Genomic DNA, 18,006 nt, shown 5'->3' with positions numbered 1-18,006 from the left:
TGAAGGGCCAGATCTGTTTTTTTTATTTAGTTGGAGAAGTGGGGGCAGGTTCACTAAAAATAAATGGTGGCATGGTAAGATTTGTGTGTGTTCATACCCGTTTCAGGTGTTTTGCTGTCCACAGTTCCTGAAATAACTTGAGAACTATCAGGATAAAAACTGCTGTAAACACATCAATTATTATACATGAAATGTTTAAAAAGCCTTTTTGAAATGGCATTCATTTTAGACTACTTATGTAAAGGAAGGAAAATAATGTTGGCTTTGCATTTTTATAATATTTTTAGCTCTTGGAGTAGTAACAAATTGCTTGCACATTTGTTACAGTTGACTGTATCTTCTAGAATTATCTTATTTTGAAAACCTACATTAAACACTCTTATCCCCAGCTCATACAGCTGGGAACCAGCTCTGAGTTCTGAAGTCTATAAATACACCTATTTACTTTACCCAGAAAGTCAGTTTCCTGGACAGAATCCCATTTTATTTAATCTTATGACTCATGGTAATTTATGCTTTTTCCCAGCTGAATGTTTAAAATATCTTCAGACAATTTACAATCCATATAGCACTTCTTTCTTTTTCTTCTTATTAAGTAGATCAATATGTTTCATATATCTTAGCAATGCATCTACTAGTGACTTGTATGATAGTTAAGGTTAGAAAGATATATCATTTGTAAAACAGCATATTGAGTATTGATTGTATCTTTGAAATGTTAGAGCAGGGTGTCAAAGATGTGGCTCGCAGGCCAGATCAGGCCCATGGAGCTGTATCCTCCAGCCTGTGGTACTTGAACCAGATCCACATGCTGCATGTGGTGTGCTCCAGAGCAGTCTGTGTACTGCATTCAGTGCACCCTGGCCCCAGCCCCACACACTGGATGTGATGTGTGAGACTTGTCTGGTACAGGCTGCATGGGGAGCACATCTGGTCTGAGACTTGTGCTCACTCTGGACTGGCCCTGTGTGCTGGATCCAGTGCATAGGGCCAGTTTCTGAGCTGGGTCCGACCTGTGGTGGTCCACTCATCTGCCCTATGGGGCCTAATAAGTTTGATATCCCTATGTTATACATTAGGTGAGAAGCAGAAATCCTGATTTTTTTGGTATCACTTATGTCAGCTTTAGTTTGACATTTGTGCAAATCAGTTAACATCAATGGAGTTTAGATTACTCTTGATTTACCACACTGTCAGTTAGATCAGTATCATGCCTAGTGACTTAAGTGCAGCTGTATAATTATACCATTAAAGGTGTTTTGCCTCGTGCATTCATTCTGATGAGCATTTTCCACTTCCTTAGCAACTCCTTCCCAGCATTCTTGGGGTAGCAGAGATAGTTGAGCACAACAGTGACAAAAATACCAGTGGAAACATTATGTGTGGTACTAGAAGTCCTAGGAGTGATCTTGGAAATATGAAGCTATACAGTATACTTTAAGGGGATATACACAATGCACTCAAGAACAGTTTACCTCAGGAGGCATACAACTATTTTAATACACAAGATCACTGAAAAGGAAGGTGAGAGCCTTCTAAACAATAATATTTTTTAGGAGTTGTTTTACAAAAAAGTTCATTATTTAAACAAAGATTTTTTTAATAAAATGTTAATATTATGATGATGCATGATAAATGCAAAATAAAAAGTTTCTAAGAGCCCCCCCCACATGTTCAGGTAAAGGTGCAATGGGATGTAACATGAGATCTACACAATCCTGCCTCCTGCCATGCTGCATCTGCATAGCAGGAGGTAAGATTGTGGGATCTCACATTAGATCTCATTGTGCCTTATTTCCAAAGCAGGAGGAGCCTGGGATCACAACATAGGCTGCAGGGCTCTCAACAGGGCAGTTCTGGGAACATGGCCACTACTGCAGGGCTGGCAGTGGGGACGGCAGATGTGGGGCTTGCAGTGGGGCCTTGTGAGCATTCCACTGCTGCTGCTGGGAGCCCCACCCATCGGTTAATGGAGCTTCCAGCCACAGGGAAACACCTGGCTAAATGTTCAGTTAATGGCTTGATTAGAACAAATTACAGAGTTGGTACATGTTTTTTATGAAACAACTTCGTAGCTCAGGAGTTGAAGTGCCAAAAATACCCCAAACTTGATCCACACTTTGACTTGGTATGCCAGAGGCAGATGGCTGGTGCACACATGCCTCTGGGCAGACAGTGGGGGAGGAGCTGGGGTTGCACTGCTCCTAGCCTCTTCTTGACTCTGTCCTGAGGGACACATGCAGCTGCTGCTGCCACAGAGCATGGCTGGGGCTTTGGACCCCAGTGAACCTGTTCAGGCTTTGAGCAGCTGCTGCCTGTCACAGAGCTGGGCTGCTCACAGCAGGGTTTGCAGCCTCCCCGCTGCCTGCTGTGTGCAGCCTGGGCTCCATGGCTGGTGTCAGATGTCCAGAGCCCTGGGCTAGCTATGGCGTGCTGAGTAAGGCCGCCTTGTGTGCCATGTTCTGGCGTGCATGCCACGGGTTACCAACCCCTGTTGTAGCTTATTGCTTGTTTTATTGCTTGGGTAAGCATGGAGCTGGGTCACAACTTAAGATACGATTAACTTGTTAATTATGCCTTAGTAACATGAGAGGGGGCCTAAGATCAACACCTTCACTTGACTGCCTTACACTAATTACCATAATTACTTGAATACAAGTTGAGTTCCCCCCACCCCATTGGCAAGGGGGAAAAGGCCCCTCGTTTTGTAACCTTATACAAAGAAATCTCAGTAATACATTTCCTGTCTTTAAACTGATGCCAGAAGCAGCACATACTCAGCAGTGGAAACCAATTATGAAGCTGATAAAATGGAGTCAACACTGACCATGATTATAAAACATATGGCCCATATTGGGCAAACATGCTTATGATGGGAATCTACCACAGGACAGGTTAGTGCAGCCTATTTGCAAGGGGTCTTATGGTAGTGTCCATTGAGCGCAATCTCCCTCTACTGATTTATTTAGTTTTTAAATTTATTTATTTATTTCCCCCTTCCAAGTTATGGTGGGATCCACTGTATACATTTTAGCTTCTTCTTCACCCCCACAGCTGAGCTGTGCCTTTCTTTCCCATTCCCAGTGATCCCTGTTTTTTTCACCAACCTTAAATGCCTGGCAGACATCATGAAATGGGGTCCCAAACAGTTCATCTAGCATACCTCTGTTGCTTCCTCTGAGCTTGTTGTATATGATTAGCATGGCCATGCTGTCCATGAGGTAGAGCAGGACCAGGTTGCCTGTGTCATCTGCATATATATTTTTGGAGGATCTGAGGACTCATGACAACACCTGGTTCGAGTCATGAGTGGGGGCTAATTAGCACATGGCTCTTTGGGGAGGGGGTATCTGGAATACACACCCATAGCGAGCAGTGCTGAGCTGTAGGGTCACCATGGCTTGAAATGCTATGGACTCTGGTGGGTGGGGCCTAGCCCAGTGAACTAGGAGATAAATCACAAGCCTTTGACTTTGGACTAATGCATAGGAAATACCATGATCACAGTGGTGGCATAGGAAGTACCTTGACCGAGGTAATGCAATTAAAATGGCACTGTGTAGTGGAGGGTTGCTCCTTTGTCTGCTTGCAGACAGGACTCCTTATGAGATCCTCATTGTTAGCTTCCCACTGGCCTGCTTCCAGTGAGAGGATCTTGGCTAGATGCTGACTTTATGGAAATGGAAAACTCCTCCCTAGCTTGCTCCTGCAGCCATACTGCTGAGGGCAAGTGAAACTCGGGGACATCTGAAACCCAAATCTCCAGGCTTGGGCCTGCACGTAGGATGCTCGCTAAAAGATTTGGAAGTATCTGAAGCCTCAGGCAGGGGTGGAAGATACTTGCCAGTAGCAGGGCCACATGTGGTACTTGGATGATTCAAATGGATCTGGACCTGATCTGGTGCATTTGACCTGGGACATGAAAAATGTTCCTTTAAAAAAACAAAAAACAAAGCAGAGTTTGTACTTGTATGTGAGCAGGATTTTGATGCCTACTTAAGTGTGTTTGTGGAGTACTTGTGCTAAAACTTGCAGTAGTACCTGATCACTGGATTTATTTTTCCAGGTGGCAGAGGGAGGAAGACAAGGCAAACCTCCAATAGTTAGAGTCTGTATCTGGAAACAGTATACTTTTTCAATATATAGAATCTGATTGGGGGGTTGTTTTATAATCTGAATTATAAGATGAATCGGGTTCTATTTGAGTAAATGCGGTACCTCTATATTCAGCAATCCCAAAGCAAAAAATACACATAAAAATCTACCTTGTATATGTAATATTGTGTACGTAAAAGAGACTTGTATATAGGAACAGTTTGGCCTGGTAGCTTGGCAAACTAGGCTGCTTCTAAGGTCTCTCATGGATGGCAGTGTTCTTGTCCTCCTGCCAGAAAAAGTAAATAATTCCTTTGTTTTCAGGAGCCTAAAGCTCCACATTAATAGCAAGTCTCTTGCCATGAATGCTAACTAGGGATCTTTGTATTAAATGGGGCAGTTCGAGGTCACGTCTTACTATGCTTTGCTGTTTAAAGTCTAGAAATGAAATAAAAAATACATATAATCTGTCTGATTATATGTATTTTTATATATGCATCAGATAAGTCTGATACAATACCCCATATTATTTAAAGATAGATTTATCTTAGTATTTGTTAGTGGTAAGTTTTCATCCATCTCTGTAAATTATTAACATTGCCCTTGACACTAATGGAATATTTTCAAGCACTAAACTCTTTCCTTCCATTGGGACATTTCAAAGGATCCATTGTATGTGCCCAATATCACCTGCAAGTGTGTGCTTCTGAAATGACTTTGTTTTCTGCCACGTTTGGATGATCCTTGACTTCCTTTCACTAGATCAATTTGAGTAAAAGCTTATTAAGAGCTTGATCCTACACCTTTCTAGCTGGTGGAGTTTTTTCATTGACTTGACAAGGGTCATTCTTGGATCTCATTCTTATGCAATTTCCTTGTTTTTTTGAGTAACTTTCCCCTCTCCCACTGTGGAACAGGTAGAATTCTCCTTAGCATATCCTTTTGTTGATTGTGGTAGCCTGGTTGATTGTTATGCTTCTGGGAGGATTATGTACTTCAGAAGATTCTGGGTCTAAGTATTTGTTTTCCACATTTACAGAAATGCAGTGAAAATCAAAGGGTGACTCTTCACTGGACCATGTAGATAAACTGCTGTTTACATTTTGTACTAAAATTTATGTAGAAATTGCTATACAAGTTCTGAGCAATGGAAAATAGGGTCCCATGGCTCTTTTTTGGTGGTCAGGTTGGACAAGAACAGAGCATCTGTCTACTGGAGTTTTCAAAGTTTTGGACATAAACCTAATGAGGAATGCATCACACCCTTCTTTTGTTTCTGAAAATGCAAAGGTGACACAAATCATAAATCACGTTGCTGTTCTTTTTCTGTTTGACTTGGAAATTGTTTTCAAAGAAAAGCACATATTAAAGTTAAGTTTGCTATTATACTGGTGCTAGCTCACTAACAAATCAACCACAGCTGTGTCTTTGGAGTTGTCAGAGATTGTGGCTCTTGGTTCATTACCAGTCAGGAAAATCACCACATATTTAATGCTATTAATATAGCACTGGGGAATATAGGAAGTTTTGAAATCGACCAAAGTGATCGAAATGAAACAAAGACAAGAAATGGTCTTGGAATGAAGATGTGCCAAAAAAATTTTTAAAAAAATCCAGATCATGACTACTAGATTGTGTAAGATATCCAGAGGTATTCATATTGGTTAAATACAGATGCTCAAAAAACTCCTGGTGGAAGTGCTGTATCGCGTTTTACTTAAAGCGCTTTAAGTTAAAGAAGGAGTGGGCAAAATATGGCCCATGAGCTGCATCTGGCTCACCAAGGAATTTTATCTGACCTATGGTGGGTCCCTTGGTTCTGTCCAGCCCAGGTGCAGGGGGCAGTCCAGGCAGTGGCGTATATGGCTGGTCCCACTGCCCCTGGGTGTAGAGCAGGGCTGAGGTGATGCGGCTGCTGGACTTGCTTCCTGGCAGCCCCAGTGGTGGCAGTGGCTCCTCTTGCTCCTGCCACCACCAGACCCAGCCCTGCTCCTGCTGCCTGTATATTCCAGCAAATTCTCCCCACGCCCACCACCAGGAGTGGGATCCATGTGGATAGGGCATGCAGCCAGCAGTTGGGATAGCCACAGGCAGGCGGTGAGCAGCATTCAGGAGTAGATTTGGTGGGCAAAGCTGGGTTCATCAGGTGGTGTCGGTGTGGGGTTGGGGCCTAGGCAGAGCTGTTATCTACTCCCTGCACGCCCCTGTGATGGGTGCAGATTCTGTTGCCAGGGGTGTGTGGGGAGCAGATCATGACTTTGCCCTTGGCCTCAGCCCCAGCCATGGGCCCAGGCTGATACTGCCTCATGATCACAGTCCCTGTCCCACTCCCAGATGCTGCTTCCTGCCTGTCTGCGGCCCAGTCCTGGCTGAGCGCAGAGCCGTGATCTGCTGCCTGCAAACCCATGTGACGGGTGTTGATTCTGTGGGCAGGGGCGTGTGGACAGTAGATTGTGGCTTTGACCTGGGCCCTGGCCCAGTGCTCTCATTGCCCTGCAGTCCTGGGGTCTTCATGGAGACTAGCTGGGAACAGTGTCGGCAGGGCCAGGTGGACGGGATGGCACTGTGGCAGAAAGCCACCTTGTTTCTCCCCAAAATCTCTGCCCTGTGACACTGACTAAAATCTCTGAGCTGCAACCATTTGATTAGGATGGGCCCAGCACACAGGGGACCACACCCTCGGCCTGTTTCTTTAGGTAACCTGAGCTGGCTGCATTCCTGAGGGAGGGGGAAACCTGCTCCCTCTGCCTACTTGACTTGCATCAATTACCTGGGTGGGGGGTTTCTACCTGGGGAGCTGGAATCTGCCTGGTAACAGGTGATGTATTTCAAATTGGTTGGCTGACAGCCAACTGGGGCTGACCTCCACTGGACCAGGTGAATGAGGTCACAGGGGCTATATAGGTTAGGGGGGGAAGGAGGGTCTCTCTTCGGCCATGAGGTGAAGTAGCAGCAAAGCAGGGGAGACAGAGAAGCCTTACTATCTGGACCTAGCTCTCCCTCTCACCCCAAGACTCCAGAGGGGAAACTGGAGAACTCTGGAAGATGCTTGTGAGTAAGCTACTCAATTGAATTAGATATTTAGCTAGCAGTAACACAGATGCGTAATCAAAAGGCTACCTCAGCCACACTGTTTGCTCTCTAGGATTTCTAAGATATTACTCAACCCTGTACCCTAGTTTACCCTACCCCTTGTAATCAATAAAGTTCTCCTTTTTGACTGGTGTGGGAGACTTATTGAGGGGTGGGTCTAAATTATGCCTAAGAGACCCCTTAGGTCTGCGGACTAAGGGAGACTTTACTTTTTGCCCCCTTGACTTGGGGAAGTGCCCAAGTGCCTGTACCCGGTTGAGTACCCGTCGGACTATTAGGTCTGTGTTTCCCCGAGGACACAGGGCCGAGGCAGTCCCTTCTCAGGGTGGTGGCGGTGATGTTACCCCCAGACTAGCGAGTGTGCTCCGGGAGAGGGGTCGGCCAAGCATAAGGCGCCCCTAGGGAGGCATTCGGAGTCTGGAAGGTGGTCGGGCGCAGGGAGGTGGGCGGCTCAATGCAGGAGCGCCCCCTACTGGCCCGCCACAGGCACTGTGTAGGGAGCTTTGGTGAGCTGTTGCATACGTGGGCGGGGGTGCTGATCCAGCCTGTGACAGATCACCAAAAATCCATTTCTAGCCTGAGGACTGACATAATTGCCCACCCCTGAGTTAGAGTGTGAGCGAACCAAATAGACATTGACTTTGGTGGTGGGGGACATACTTTGTCTCGCGATGTGCTGGAGATCCACCACTTCGGAGCAGACTCAGTTAATTGACCCTGTTCCGCACAACAGTTAAGGTGAACTGTGATACGCTGCATGCAGTTGTATAAGCAGCAAAATACAAATCAGCATGCAGAAAATGGTGGCAGTGTGCTTTTTAACTAATGCTCCTCCAATGTGTGTTAGTTCAAAAGCACGCCACCATCATTTTCTCAGCACTGATGCGCATTTTGCGGCTTGTATGACTGCAAATGTCTCGGTGCCAGGTGCTTTTCAGGTGCCCACTGCTGCAGCACTTGTTTGTGTAGAAATGTCCTGGGCTTGCTCCTGCATACCTCTCAGGAGGCTGCCGAACTGGGTCCTTTCCCCATCCTCCACCAGTTGGCAACTGTCAGCAGCAGTTGGTGAGTCGGGGGAAGAGACCCTGGGCCCCTTCCCCATAGCTCTTCTGGATAGGCAGTGATGTGCTGAAGGACTGGCTGCTGTGGGGACACAGTCTAGAAAATTAGTGTCTTAGATGCAGGCAAGCATAATTTTATTTTGATTAGTAGACTATAATTTTGTTAGCTACAAAGATGCATTATACTTTTCCTGGGAAAGGAGTTGCAGGGTTTTATATAATAACTTTAGGAAGAAAAAGTACTAAAATGTAGCATAAAGTCTAACAGAAACTTAGAACACTTAGAAGATCTGGCCATTAAAGAGTAAGCTGGTTTAAAACTTTCCTACAACTGTACTAGATACAAGATAAAGACCTTTCATTCATACCAAGACTACTACAGTTCATTCCTAATAATGACTCCCTTTTGTTTGTAGGCTACAGGGATAATGGCTCAAGCTTTGAGATGACAAATATCTCTTTTCTCCCCGTATTTCAGGAGGTACACATGATACCTACAAAACTGTTTTAAAAACTAATTTATTTGCATGTTTATGCTTTTGTCCAAATCTTAGGCTTTTCCTGAACAATACCTCCCCTAGATACTTTTTTTCCTTATCATTGAAAAGCTGTGTTTCACTCATCCCCTTTTATGCTTTTCTGCCTTCCTGGTTCTTTTGTGTCTTTCTGAAGTGCTCTATAATACTGAGCTGTGTTTGCATAAACAACATTTAAAAAAATATATATTTTACGAAGGTAGTTGTGGCCCTCCACACTGAAAAATATTTTGTTTTGGTGGCATGAGGAGGTGCAGACAAATCAGAGCACAATAAGGACTTTTACAATTTTTTTTCCTTTGTCACACTTCTTACAAGATACTTTGAGGTTCCTTTGTTACTCACCTTGGGAGAGACCACATAAAAGAAACAAGTGAGAAAAATAAGTATACCCCCAAAGGAAGTGTGGATAACTGCAGACTAAGAAATACAAACCCAAATCACTTTTGACTTCTCAGAGCAGGGAAATCAAATCTAGATGAAACATGCTAGAAATTCAACTTCCGATATATAGCTACAGTCAGGGACAGAACTCACCCAGCTGAATAAGAAGAGGTGGATATGCAAAGAAGCAGTGCCCAGGAATGGGGATCTAACATGGGCCAAGTTTTGACTGGCTCTTCCATGTACGTATGGAGGGAGTGTGCAAGAAATCTTTCCTAACTTTGCATATCCATGGCAGGGCCTTAGTCTGTGTCTGCCCCTTCTGTACTCTCAGGTTGGTATTTGTTGCCATGCAATAGGAGCGTGATCCTGTCGTACTCATCTGCACTAGCCTGAGGGGATGTGGCCTTATGCACAGTTGAAGCAAACAGGAGGCGCTCAGGGAGTGAAGAACCTGTCAGCCTCCCATGACTCCCGTTGTTCAAACAGCCTGTGCTTTAAAAACACAGTTGAACCCACACAGTGAGCATGACTAAATGAGATGTTCATTGAGGAGTAGGCTAATTAGCTGCAGAGCAGATCTACTAGGCCTCGGGAAACTAATAAACTCCACAGCAGGTTAGTATTTGTAAATACAAGTAGTATACTGCTGTGGAGCTTTTTGTGGCAGGAACACGCATGTAGACACTGACCCGGCTGGCTTTGGTTATGAGAGTGCTTCAGCGTGGGGGCTGCCTGCTGGCTAGCCCTGCACTGGAGATCCCTTGCAGCACATTGAGCTGGGTCACAGCAGCCCCGGGCTGAAGTGGAAGTCTCCTTTCTTGTCTATTTCCCTTTCCATGTTTTCCCATGTTGGTATCAATAAGGAGGGGTTTTTTTGTTTTTTTTTATGTGATATAGGAATCAAAACTTATGGTAGAGGTATTAGACCAACTAGATTTTTGCAAAAAAAAAATCATAATGTGCAAATAAAGATTTTTGGGGGGGGGGGTTTGCAAAAATCTAGTTGGTCTAATGAAAGATATCACTTCTACCATGAGTTCTGATTCCTTTTGCCTCTAGACCAATACAGCTACAACCTGGATAGCTGACTGTGTGGTATATGCATTGACAAGAGCCTTGCTTTGAAAAAGATCCTGTTTTCACTATGAAAATCTGTAGGTTCTTGGTGTTGACTAATGTGGTGACTAAGGCTTAAATCCTAGGGAGGACAGGGCCCTTTGTAGCATGAATGCTATGTGCCCCCAGAGGCCGGGGGGCACGGTGAGCTCCCGCAGGCAGCAGTGGTGCTGTTGGTGGTGGGTGTGTGGCGGCAGTGAGTGGTGAGCTCCCATAGGCAGCCATGGCACTGTCAGCAGCGGGGAGAGGGGAAGGTGAAGGCCAACCAGCAGTCACCTGCAGATGCCGCTGGCAGCAGCAGCGACTGGGGACGGTCACGGTGGGTGGTGAGCAGCAACTGCCCACAGGTGGTGTCAGCAGTGTTGGAAGCACCTTTTTACAGGGGGTGTACTGCCAAGCTCAGGGAGTGCGCGTGAACCCCCTATGTGTTGCCAGTGCTTTGTAGTTTTCCCGCATGTTAACCAGTTGAAGCAAACCATAGACTGTCATAGTATCATCGTACTTAGGGTCGGAAGGGACCTAAACAAATCATCAGGTCTGACCCCCTACCCCAGGCAGGAATGGGTGTCGGGATCATATCGCCTCAGCCAAATATCTGTCCAGCCTTCTCTTGAAGACCCCCAAGGTAGGAGGGGGCACCACCTCTCTTAGGAGCCCATTCCAGAGCCTGGCAGCCCTAACTGTAAAGTAATGTCTCCTGATGTCCAGCCTGAACCTTCTCTCTGATAATTTGTGGCTGTTATTCCTAGTAGGAATAACCACCAGGGTGGTGCCTGGGGCAACAGAGCCTCCCCCAGTTCCCACTGATCCCCCTTGGTGAGTTTGTAAATGGCCACCAAATCCCCTCTCAGCCTTCTCTTGTGGAGGCTGAATAGGTTCAGGCCCTTTAGCCTCTCTTAGTAGGGCCTACCCTGCTGCCCCTTGACCACGCAAGTGGCCCTCCTGTGGACCATCTCAATGCTAGCCATATCCCTCTTGAAGTGCGGCACCCAGACCTGGACACAGTATTCCAACTATGGCCTGATCAATGCCTCGTAGAGGGGAAGGATCACCTCCCTGGACCTGCTTGTGATGCATCTGTAGATGCATGACAAGGTGCAGTTAGCCTTACTGACTGCTTCCTCACATTGGCAACTCGTGTCCATCTTGGAGTCGACAATGACTCCAAGATCCCATTCTGCCACCATGTTGCCAGGAAGGGTGTTCCCCAGCCTATAGGTATGTTGCTGGTTCCTTCTCCCTTGATGCAGTACCCTGCACTTGTCTGCATTGACTTCCATCCTATTCTCATCCACCCACCTCTGTAACCTGCCTAGCTAGCTAGTTGGATTCTGTCCCTCCCCTCCAGCATGCCCACCTCGCCCCACAACTTGGTATCGTCAGCAAATTTGGACAGCGTGCATTCCACACCCACATCCAGATAGATGATAAAGATGTTGAACAGTACAGGCCCCAGGACTGAGCCCTGGGGGACTCCATTGCTTATATTCCTCCAAGTCGAAAATGACCTGTTCACCACCACTCATACTCATGCTACATAGTAGGACACCACCACCACTCTCCTAGTATGTAGCATGACCTGCCAAACCCTGTGGAAGGGAAAACTTTCTTTGTTATCAAAAGATTATACTGAATGTTAATTGCCATATTGCTTGACACATACTTTTGCTAGTGTGACCATGCTGGTAGCAAGGTAGAGGCTTGATGGAGGCAATATTTCCTTTTCTTTTGTAGTGTAAGGTGTCCTGATTTTTTTGTTGCATGGGTGCAGTGATGGCTATGTTTATTATTTATTGACGGTTTCTGATGACGTGTGGAAAGGGTTATTGACCAGGTTAATTTTTGGGTTATGTAATGTGAGTCCAGTGTACCTGGAGTAGTGATCCTCAACCAGCATAACATGGCACCCTGCGGTGCCTTGAGATTCTTTCAAGGGTGCTGTGGTGTGCTGTGCAATGTTGGCATTATTATATGTGCAAACATGGTTCACAAGAGAAACACAGAGATTGAAAAAAGGAATCTATAGTGTGAAAAACATTCTGACCTATTGCAGTTTTTTGAGTTCTTTGCCATAGAAGAATTGCTGTATTATTTTTCTCTAGTCAAAAAACAAGTGAAAACTAAGAGCTGGCATTTTCCCAGGGGAGCCTTGAGTCTAACAAACAATGCCTTGCATCTAAAAAAGTTGAGAACCACTGACCCCAAGTTTTCATATAAATGACTCGTATATAGAAATGAATAACATTTGCAGTGTTAATTTAAATTTTGCTGTATTATCCAGGGAGTGCTCTCAGAATAAAACAGCAGCACAGCTTTGTTTTTCCAGTTATTGTCATTCCTTTATTATTTTTGTTAAAGCAGAGGCCATGACCCCATTATGTTAGGCACAGTACTCACAAAATACAGCAAAGTGTTATCCCTATTCTGAAGATGTGTAGTGCAAAAAGTCTTAATTACCTTTTTCAGTCAACACTTTTTGATAAATTTATGAAAATCAAGTTTACGAAGCATACCTTTTAGCTATCTATCTTGGAAAATGTTGCCCTGTAAAAATCTCCATATCACCTACAAATAAACTGTAATAGGAGATTGGGAACTATGAAATAAAATTAAAAACATCTTCTGAACAAATGTATTGTCTGGTTTTTTTTGGTTCTTAAACTTTTGTAGTTATTGGCTATTAATAATAATATATTCTAAAATGTCAGACTTTGCCTGTATTATCTGAGTGAGTCCTGTGGGATTTTTGCATTGTTGAAAGGGATTTCTTTTTTATAGCTTTCACAATAAGAGTAGGAGTAAATGTTTTGTACTGAGCCTTAATTACAGTGAAATATGGAAGAGATTTTTTTCTAGTTTATTTGAACATTAATTAGCTTCTTAAACATGGAGCTCAAAAACATATTTTATCTAACAACATATTGTATTACAAACATGTTATTTTAAAATATAAGTTACTGATTTGTATATCCAATGCATACAATGTAATTATCTCTTGATGCAAATATTTCTGTTCTGTTTCTTTATAGGAAGGAGGCTCAGCTGGATGAAGAAGGACAGTTTCTAGTCAGAATAATTTATGATGATTCCAAAACATATGATCTGGTTGCAGCAGCAAGCAAGGTCCTTAGTGAGTAACATATATTTTGAAATTATACCTACTTTCAAAGGCTGATGTCTTTGTAGCATGGTTACTAATTTATTCATCCTTTTTAATGCATTAAGTATAGATTATGTATATGAGATTAATAAAAACACCAAATTGTGAAATAAAATGATGAGATTCTGGAGTGGAAGTATAAGGATGGCTATGGTGAGAAAAAAAGACTTGCTCAGAGAAGAAGTTTGTATTTTGTGTTTATTTAAAATCAGTTTATGCCTTTTATTTCTTGAGAGCAAATTTTGTATTCCTTAAACATTTCAGATTACCAGCTCTTTAAATTGAAATCATCTATTTTATCTTCAGAACATGAACACTGTTACATACACTACCATTTCCCACCATCTTCCCACCCTGCCCACTTCTCAGGGTAGCTCAGTCTTTAGAATCATGCAGTCATTGATCTCCCTGCTGAGACTAGTAAACGGGGTGCTTAGATGTGGCATTGATTTTTGTGACGCCTCACCTCATTTCACGTGGAGTCCATTGACTTTATTTATTAAAGCTCTGAACTGGAATTGGAAAAGGAGAATTATTCCTACTGCATGTATTTTATTTTACTTGACATTATTTTCACCCAGCAGTCTCATGTAAGCCGATGACTTTTGCAGAAGTTGGGTTGCTGCAGAGTGCATAACTTTAGCTTCACTTACAGTGTGGTAAATGAGGAGTAACTTCATTGAGGTAAATAAATCTGGGTCTGTAGTTTCTTTCACCTTTTGTGTAGTGACCTGTATCTGCACAAAACGGTCATTTATGTAAATACAAAGTGGAAAATGTGACTTAGAGTGGCCTGATGAACACTCAATGCCAGGCATTCACCTGATTGTTGAGTCCTACCTTATGCCCCATGTTTTCTTGGCTTCCTAAGTCTAGACAGAGTTTACATACTGTCTTATATGTGAATTAAAGATAAAGTGGTTTGCAGAGAACAAGCAATTGACATGGGTCCATTTTTCTTTTATTTCAAAAAGACCTAAATGCCGGGGAAATCCTTCAGATGTTTGGAAAGATGTTTTTCGTGTTCTGTCAGGAATCTGGTTATGACACAATTCTTCGCGTCTTGGGCTCAAATGTCAGAGAATTTTTGCAGGTAAGAATTTTATGCGAAATAATTTAAAACATGGTTCTAGAAATCTGCCTACATCTGCCTCCTCTTCTAAATAGGGTTCAGAACTGGACTTTAGGAAACTTGGTTTCTGTTCTGGGCCATGCAGGTGACCCATTTTATGTCTGTAGGCAAACCAGCTTCCTTGCTATCTCCTTTCTGTAGGATTTCGTTACTCAAAAAGACGTTGGCTATATGTCTCTGTTTCATATACATTCTGATAAAGTCTTTAATTATGTGGAGAAAATAGCATGTAACCACATCTTTCATTGCATAGGACAGAGAAACTTTGTTCATGGAGAATTCATGAACAGGGAGTGCCATCAATAAGCCTGCCTGCCTGCCTGCTCCCATTCTCCCTGCCATGCCAGTTTTTGGAAATGAGCCAGTGTACCTGTATGTGAGAGCATTCTTGAATGTGTGTTTGCTCAGTTCTGCTCCTAGATACTGTCTTGGGTACACTTACTGTCACATGCTTACAGATAATCTAAGGCATTACACAGCCTTATTTCCAGATATGGTGCATGTGAAACAAGTGGGTCCGGCATGCTTTGTGGTGATGCTCCTGTGCTTGGCACAGAGGTGTTGTAGACAACCTTAAAGGGCAAAATTAAGGTTGTACTGGTAATCAGAAACCACATTTCATGTCTGTTGGGAAAGGAACTATCAGGCTCACCTACATTTTTTTGTTGGTGTTAATGAATGCAGCTTAGTAATTTATACTAGAAAAAACTCTTGGTATGTTTTTTTCTCCAGAGCTCTCTTTAATCAAATACCATAGGTACTTTTTATTTCTATGTGAATAATACATAGCTGTTATTTCTCTATTGTAAGATATGAGAATCATAGAAAAGTAGGGTGGCAAGCAATCTCAAGAGGGCACCTCCAACCTCCAGTTGAAGGCAAAATCATTCCCTTCTAAACCATCCCAATCAAGTGTTTGTCTAACCTGCTTTTAAAAATTCTAAGCATGGAGATTTCACAAGCTCCCTGGACAGCCTGTATCTTACCTCTATGCCATCCCAAAGATGACAGCCAGTAGCTCTGAAATTACCTCAGCCAGTTCCTTTAGTAATCCAGTGTATCCCATCTCCACCTCCTGTTTTGAAGCTATATAGGTTCTTGAAGGGGTACCCAACCTGTGTTTCCACTACTTTAGGTTGCCTGTCCTTGCTGACAGCTACACTTGTCATTGGGTAGCTGACTTGATTCATCAAGACTGAATAAAAAGCGTCGCATACTTCAGCCTTTTCTGTATCATCCATTACTAGATTGCCTTTTGCATTCAGTAAGGAACTTACATTTTCTTTGCTCTGTCTCTTATGTCGGATGTACTAATAGAATCCTTTTTTATTGTTAGCTGCACCTCAGATCATGCTTCCTTATTTTTCTTGACCTTCCTGATTTTCTTCTGATTTTTTTTTTTTTTCTCTATGCCCATGTGATACTCTTATACTTTTCCCTAGTAACATCTTCAAATTAAGGCATTTGGTTTTTGTGCATGTGCAGAGAGGGACAAATGCATAAAAGATGATTTTCTACCACTTTGGTGCTTCCCTGGCCTTTAGGATAGTGTCGATTTTGCTGCTATTCTTGTTGAAATATGAAATAATGAAACATTAATGTAAAGGGAATCTATCCATTTCTGTCAGAATTGACTTGTGTGTGGAAAGCGTAATGAATTTTTTTTTGTCACCAGAAAATTACGTCTGAAAATGGTTTGGATTTAAAATGTCAGATTTTGGCTAGGTACAGACATTCAAAAAGCCCAAGGTGGAATCAATTTAAGTTACGCAGTTTTATGTAAATGGTGTAGTTTAGATCAGTAGCAACGAAACATGTGTTTGCCTGTTGGTGGTGAGGCAAATCTTAGACTGTTTCACCATTTTTAAACCAGTTTGTATGTCTGACTTTTGTTCTGTTTTGGGCATAGATGGGTTTTGGGTGCTGAACTTCTGTTTTGTTAAGGGTATAACCAGTTTCCAATCACTTATACTGGTAAAAGTGAATTGTCTAGGAACTTGCGATTTTGCAGATTTTGTGGAAACAACTGCCAAATCCACAATTGTCTGCAAAATCAACTTTAAAAAAAAAGCTTGATTAAAATAAAATGCTGACTCCCCAGTGGGAGCCGGTGGCCCTCATTACCTTGTAGCCTGCCTGGGAGGAGAAGGCAGTGGCTGACAGGTCTGCATGAAGGGCCGCCAAGGTAGCAGCCATCCCCCTTATCCCTCCTTCCCCTTCTCCCCCCATCCTGCTGCTTCAGTAATCAGGGTGAAGGGTGGGCCCACCAGGAAATGCCCATGGAATTGGCTCTTCATGCCACAACCTTGCCATGAAAATTATCCCTAGTAGTGTCTATACCTGGGGTTTGAATGTACAGAGAACATAATGAGAAACATGTATCATGGAATCATAGAAAATTAGGGTTGAAAGGAATCTCAGGAGTTCATCTCTAGTCCAACCCCCTGCTCAAAGCATCATTCCCAATTAGATCTTCCCAGCCAAAGCTGTGTCCAGCTTGGTCTTAAAAACCTCTAAGGATGCAGATTCTACAACTCTCTGGGTAGCCTGTTCCAATGTTTTAACACCCTCTTCGTGCAAGTTTTTCCTGATATCTAACAAACTTCCCTTGTTGCAACTTGAGACCCTTACTTCTTGTTCTGTTACCCCTGAGAACAGTCTAGCTTCATCCTCTTTTCTTAACTTAACCATCCTTCTGGTAGTTAAGTAGTTAAAAGCTGCTATTAAATCCCCTCTCAGCCTCTTCTCCTCCAGACTGAATAAGCTCAGTTCCCTCAGCCTCTCCTCAGAAGTCACGTGCTCTATCCCTCATAACCATTTTTGCTGCCCTTGGCTGGGCTGTCTCCAATTTATCCACATCCTTTCTGTAGTGGGGGACCAAAACTGGACACAGTACTCCAGATATAGCCTCACCAGTGCTGAATAGAGGGGAAGAATCACTTCCCTCAATCTGCTGGCAGCGTTCCTACTAATGAAGCCCTGTATGTCGTCAGCTTTCTTCACAACAAGGGCACACTGCTGGCTCCCTTCAGCTTTTATTGTCCACTGTAACCCCCATGTCCTTTTCATAGTTTCATAGTTGGTAGGGTTGGAAGGGACCTGAGCAGATCATCAAGTCTGACTCCCTGCCATGGACAGGAAAGAATGCTGAGGTCAAATGACCCCGGCTAGGTGTCTATTTAGCCTCCTTTTAAAGACCCCTGGGGTAGGAGCAAGGACCACTTCCCTTGGAAGTTGGTTCCAGATCCTAGCCGACCTGACTGTGAAGTAGTTGCTGGTTAGCCAGTTGATTCCAAGCTTGTACACCTCAGTGCATGGGATTATTCCATCCTAAGTGCAGGACTTCCTTCATGAGATTTCTTTTGGTCCAGTCCTTCAATTTGTTGAGGTTTCTCTGAATCCTAGCCCTACCCTCCAGCATATCAG

General features: G+C 43.5%; 1 protein-coding gene across 4 annotated transcripts in view; it reads left to right on the top strand.

Annotated features, from left to right (window-relative positions):
* The window catches only part of GUCY1B1 (guanylate cyclase 1 soluble subunit beta 1), an 80,486-nt gene that overhangs the window by 18,660 nt on the left and 43,820 nt on the right, over positions 1-18,006 (top strand). For all 4 annotated transcript variants that reach the window (XR_016440762.1, XM_090036313.1, XM_090036314.1 and 1 more), the window contains exons 3-4: positions 13,318-13,418; positions 14,423-14,541. Coding sequence is in view for 3 of the 4 variants with exons in the window: in XM_090036313.1 (XP_089892439.1) it covers positions 13,318-13,418; positions 14,423-14,541 (220 nt within the window). In the remaining variant the exon portion in view is untranslated. The remainder of the gene's footprint in view (positions 1-13,317; positions 13,419-14,422; positions 14,542-18,006) is intronic.

Source organism: Crocodylus siamensis, chromosome 2 (genome assembly GCF_052110815.1).
Source record: "Crocodylus siamensis isolate JL-2025a chromosome 2, ASM5211081v1, whole genome shotgun sequence".
NCBI lineage: Eukaryota > Metazoa > Chordata > Crocodylia > Crocodylidae > Crocodylus > Crocodylus siamensis.
Note: the sequence above shows the minus strand (reverse complement) of the source record. Positions and strands in the feature narration are given on the sequence as shown.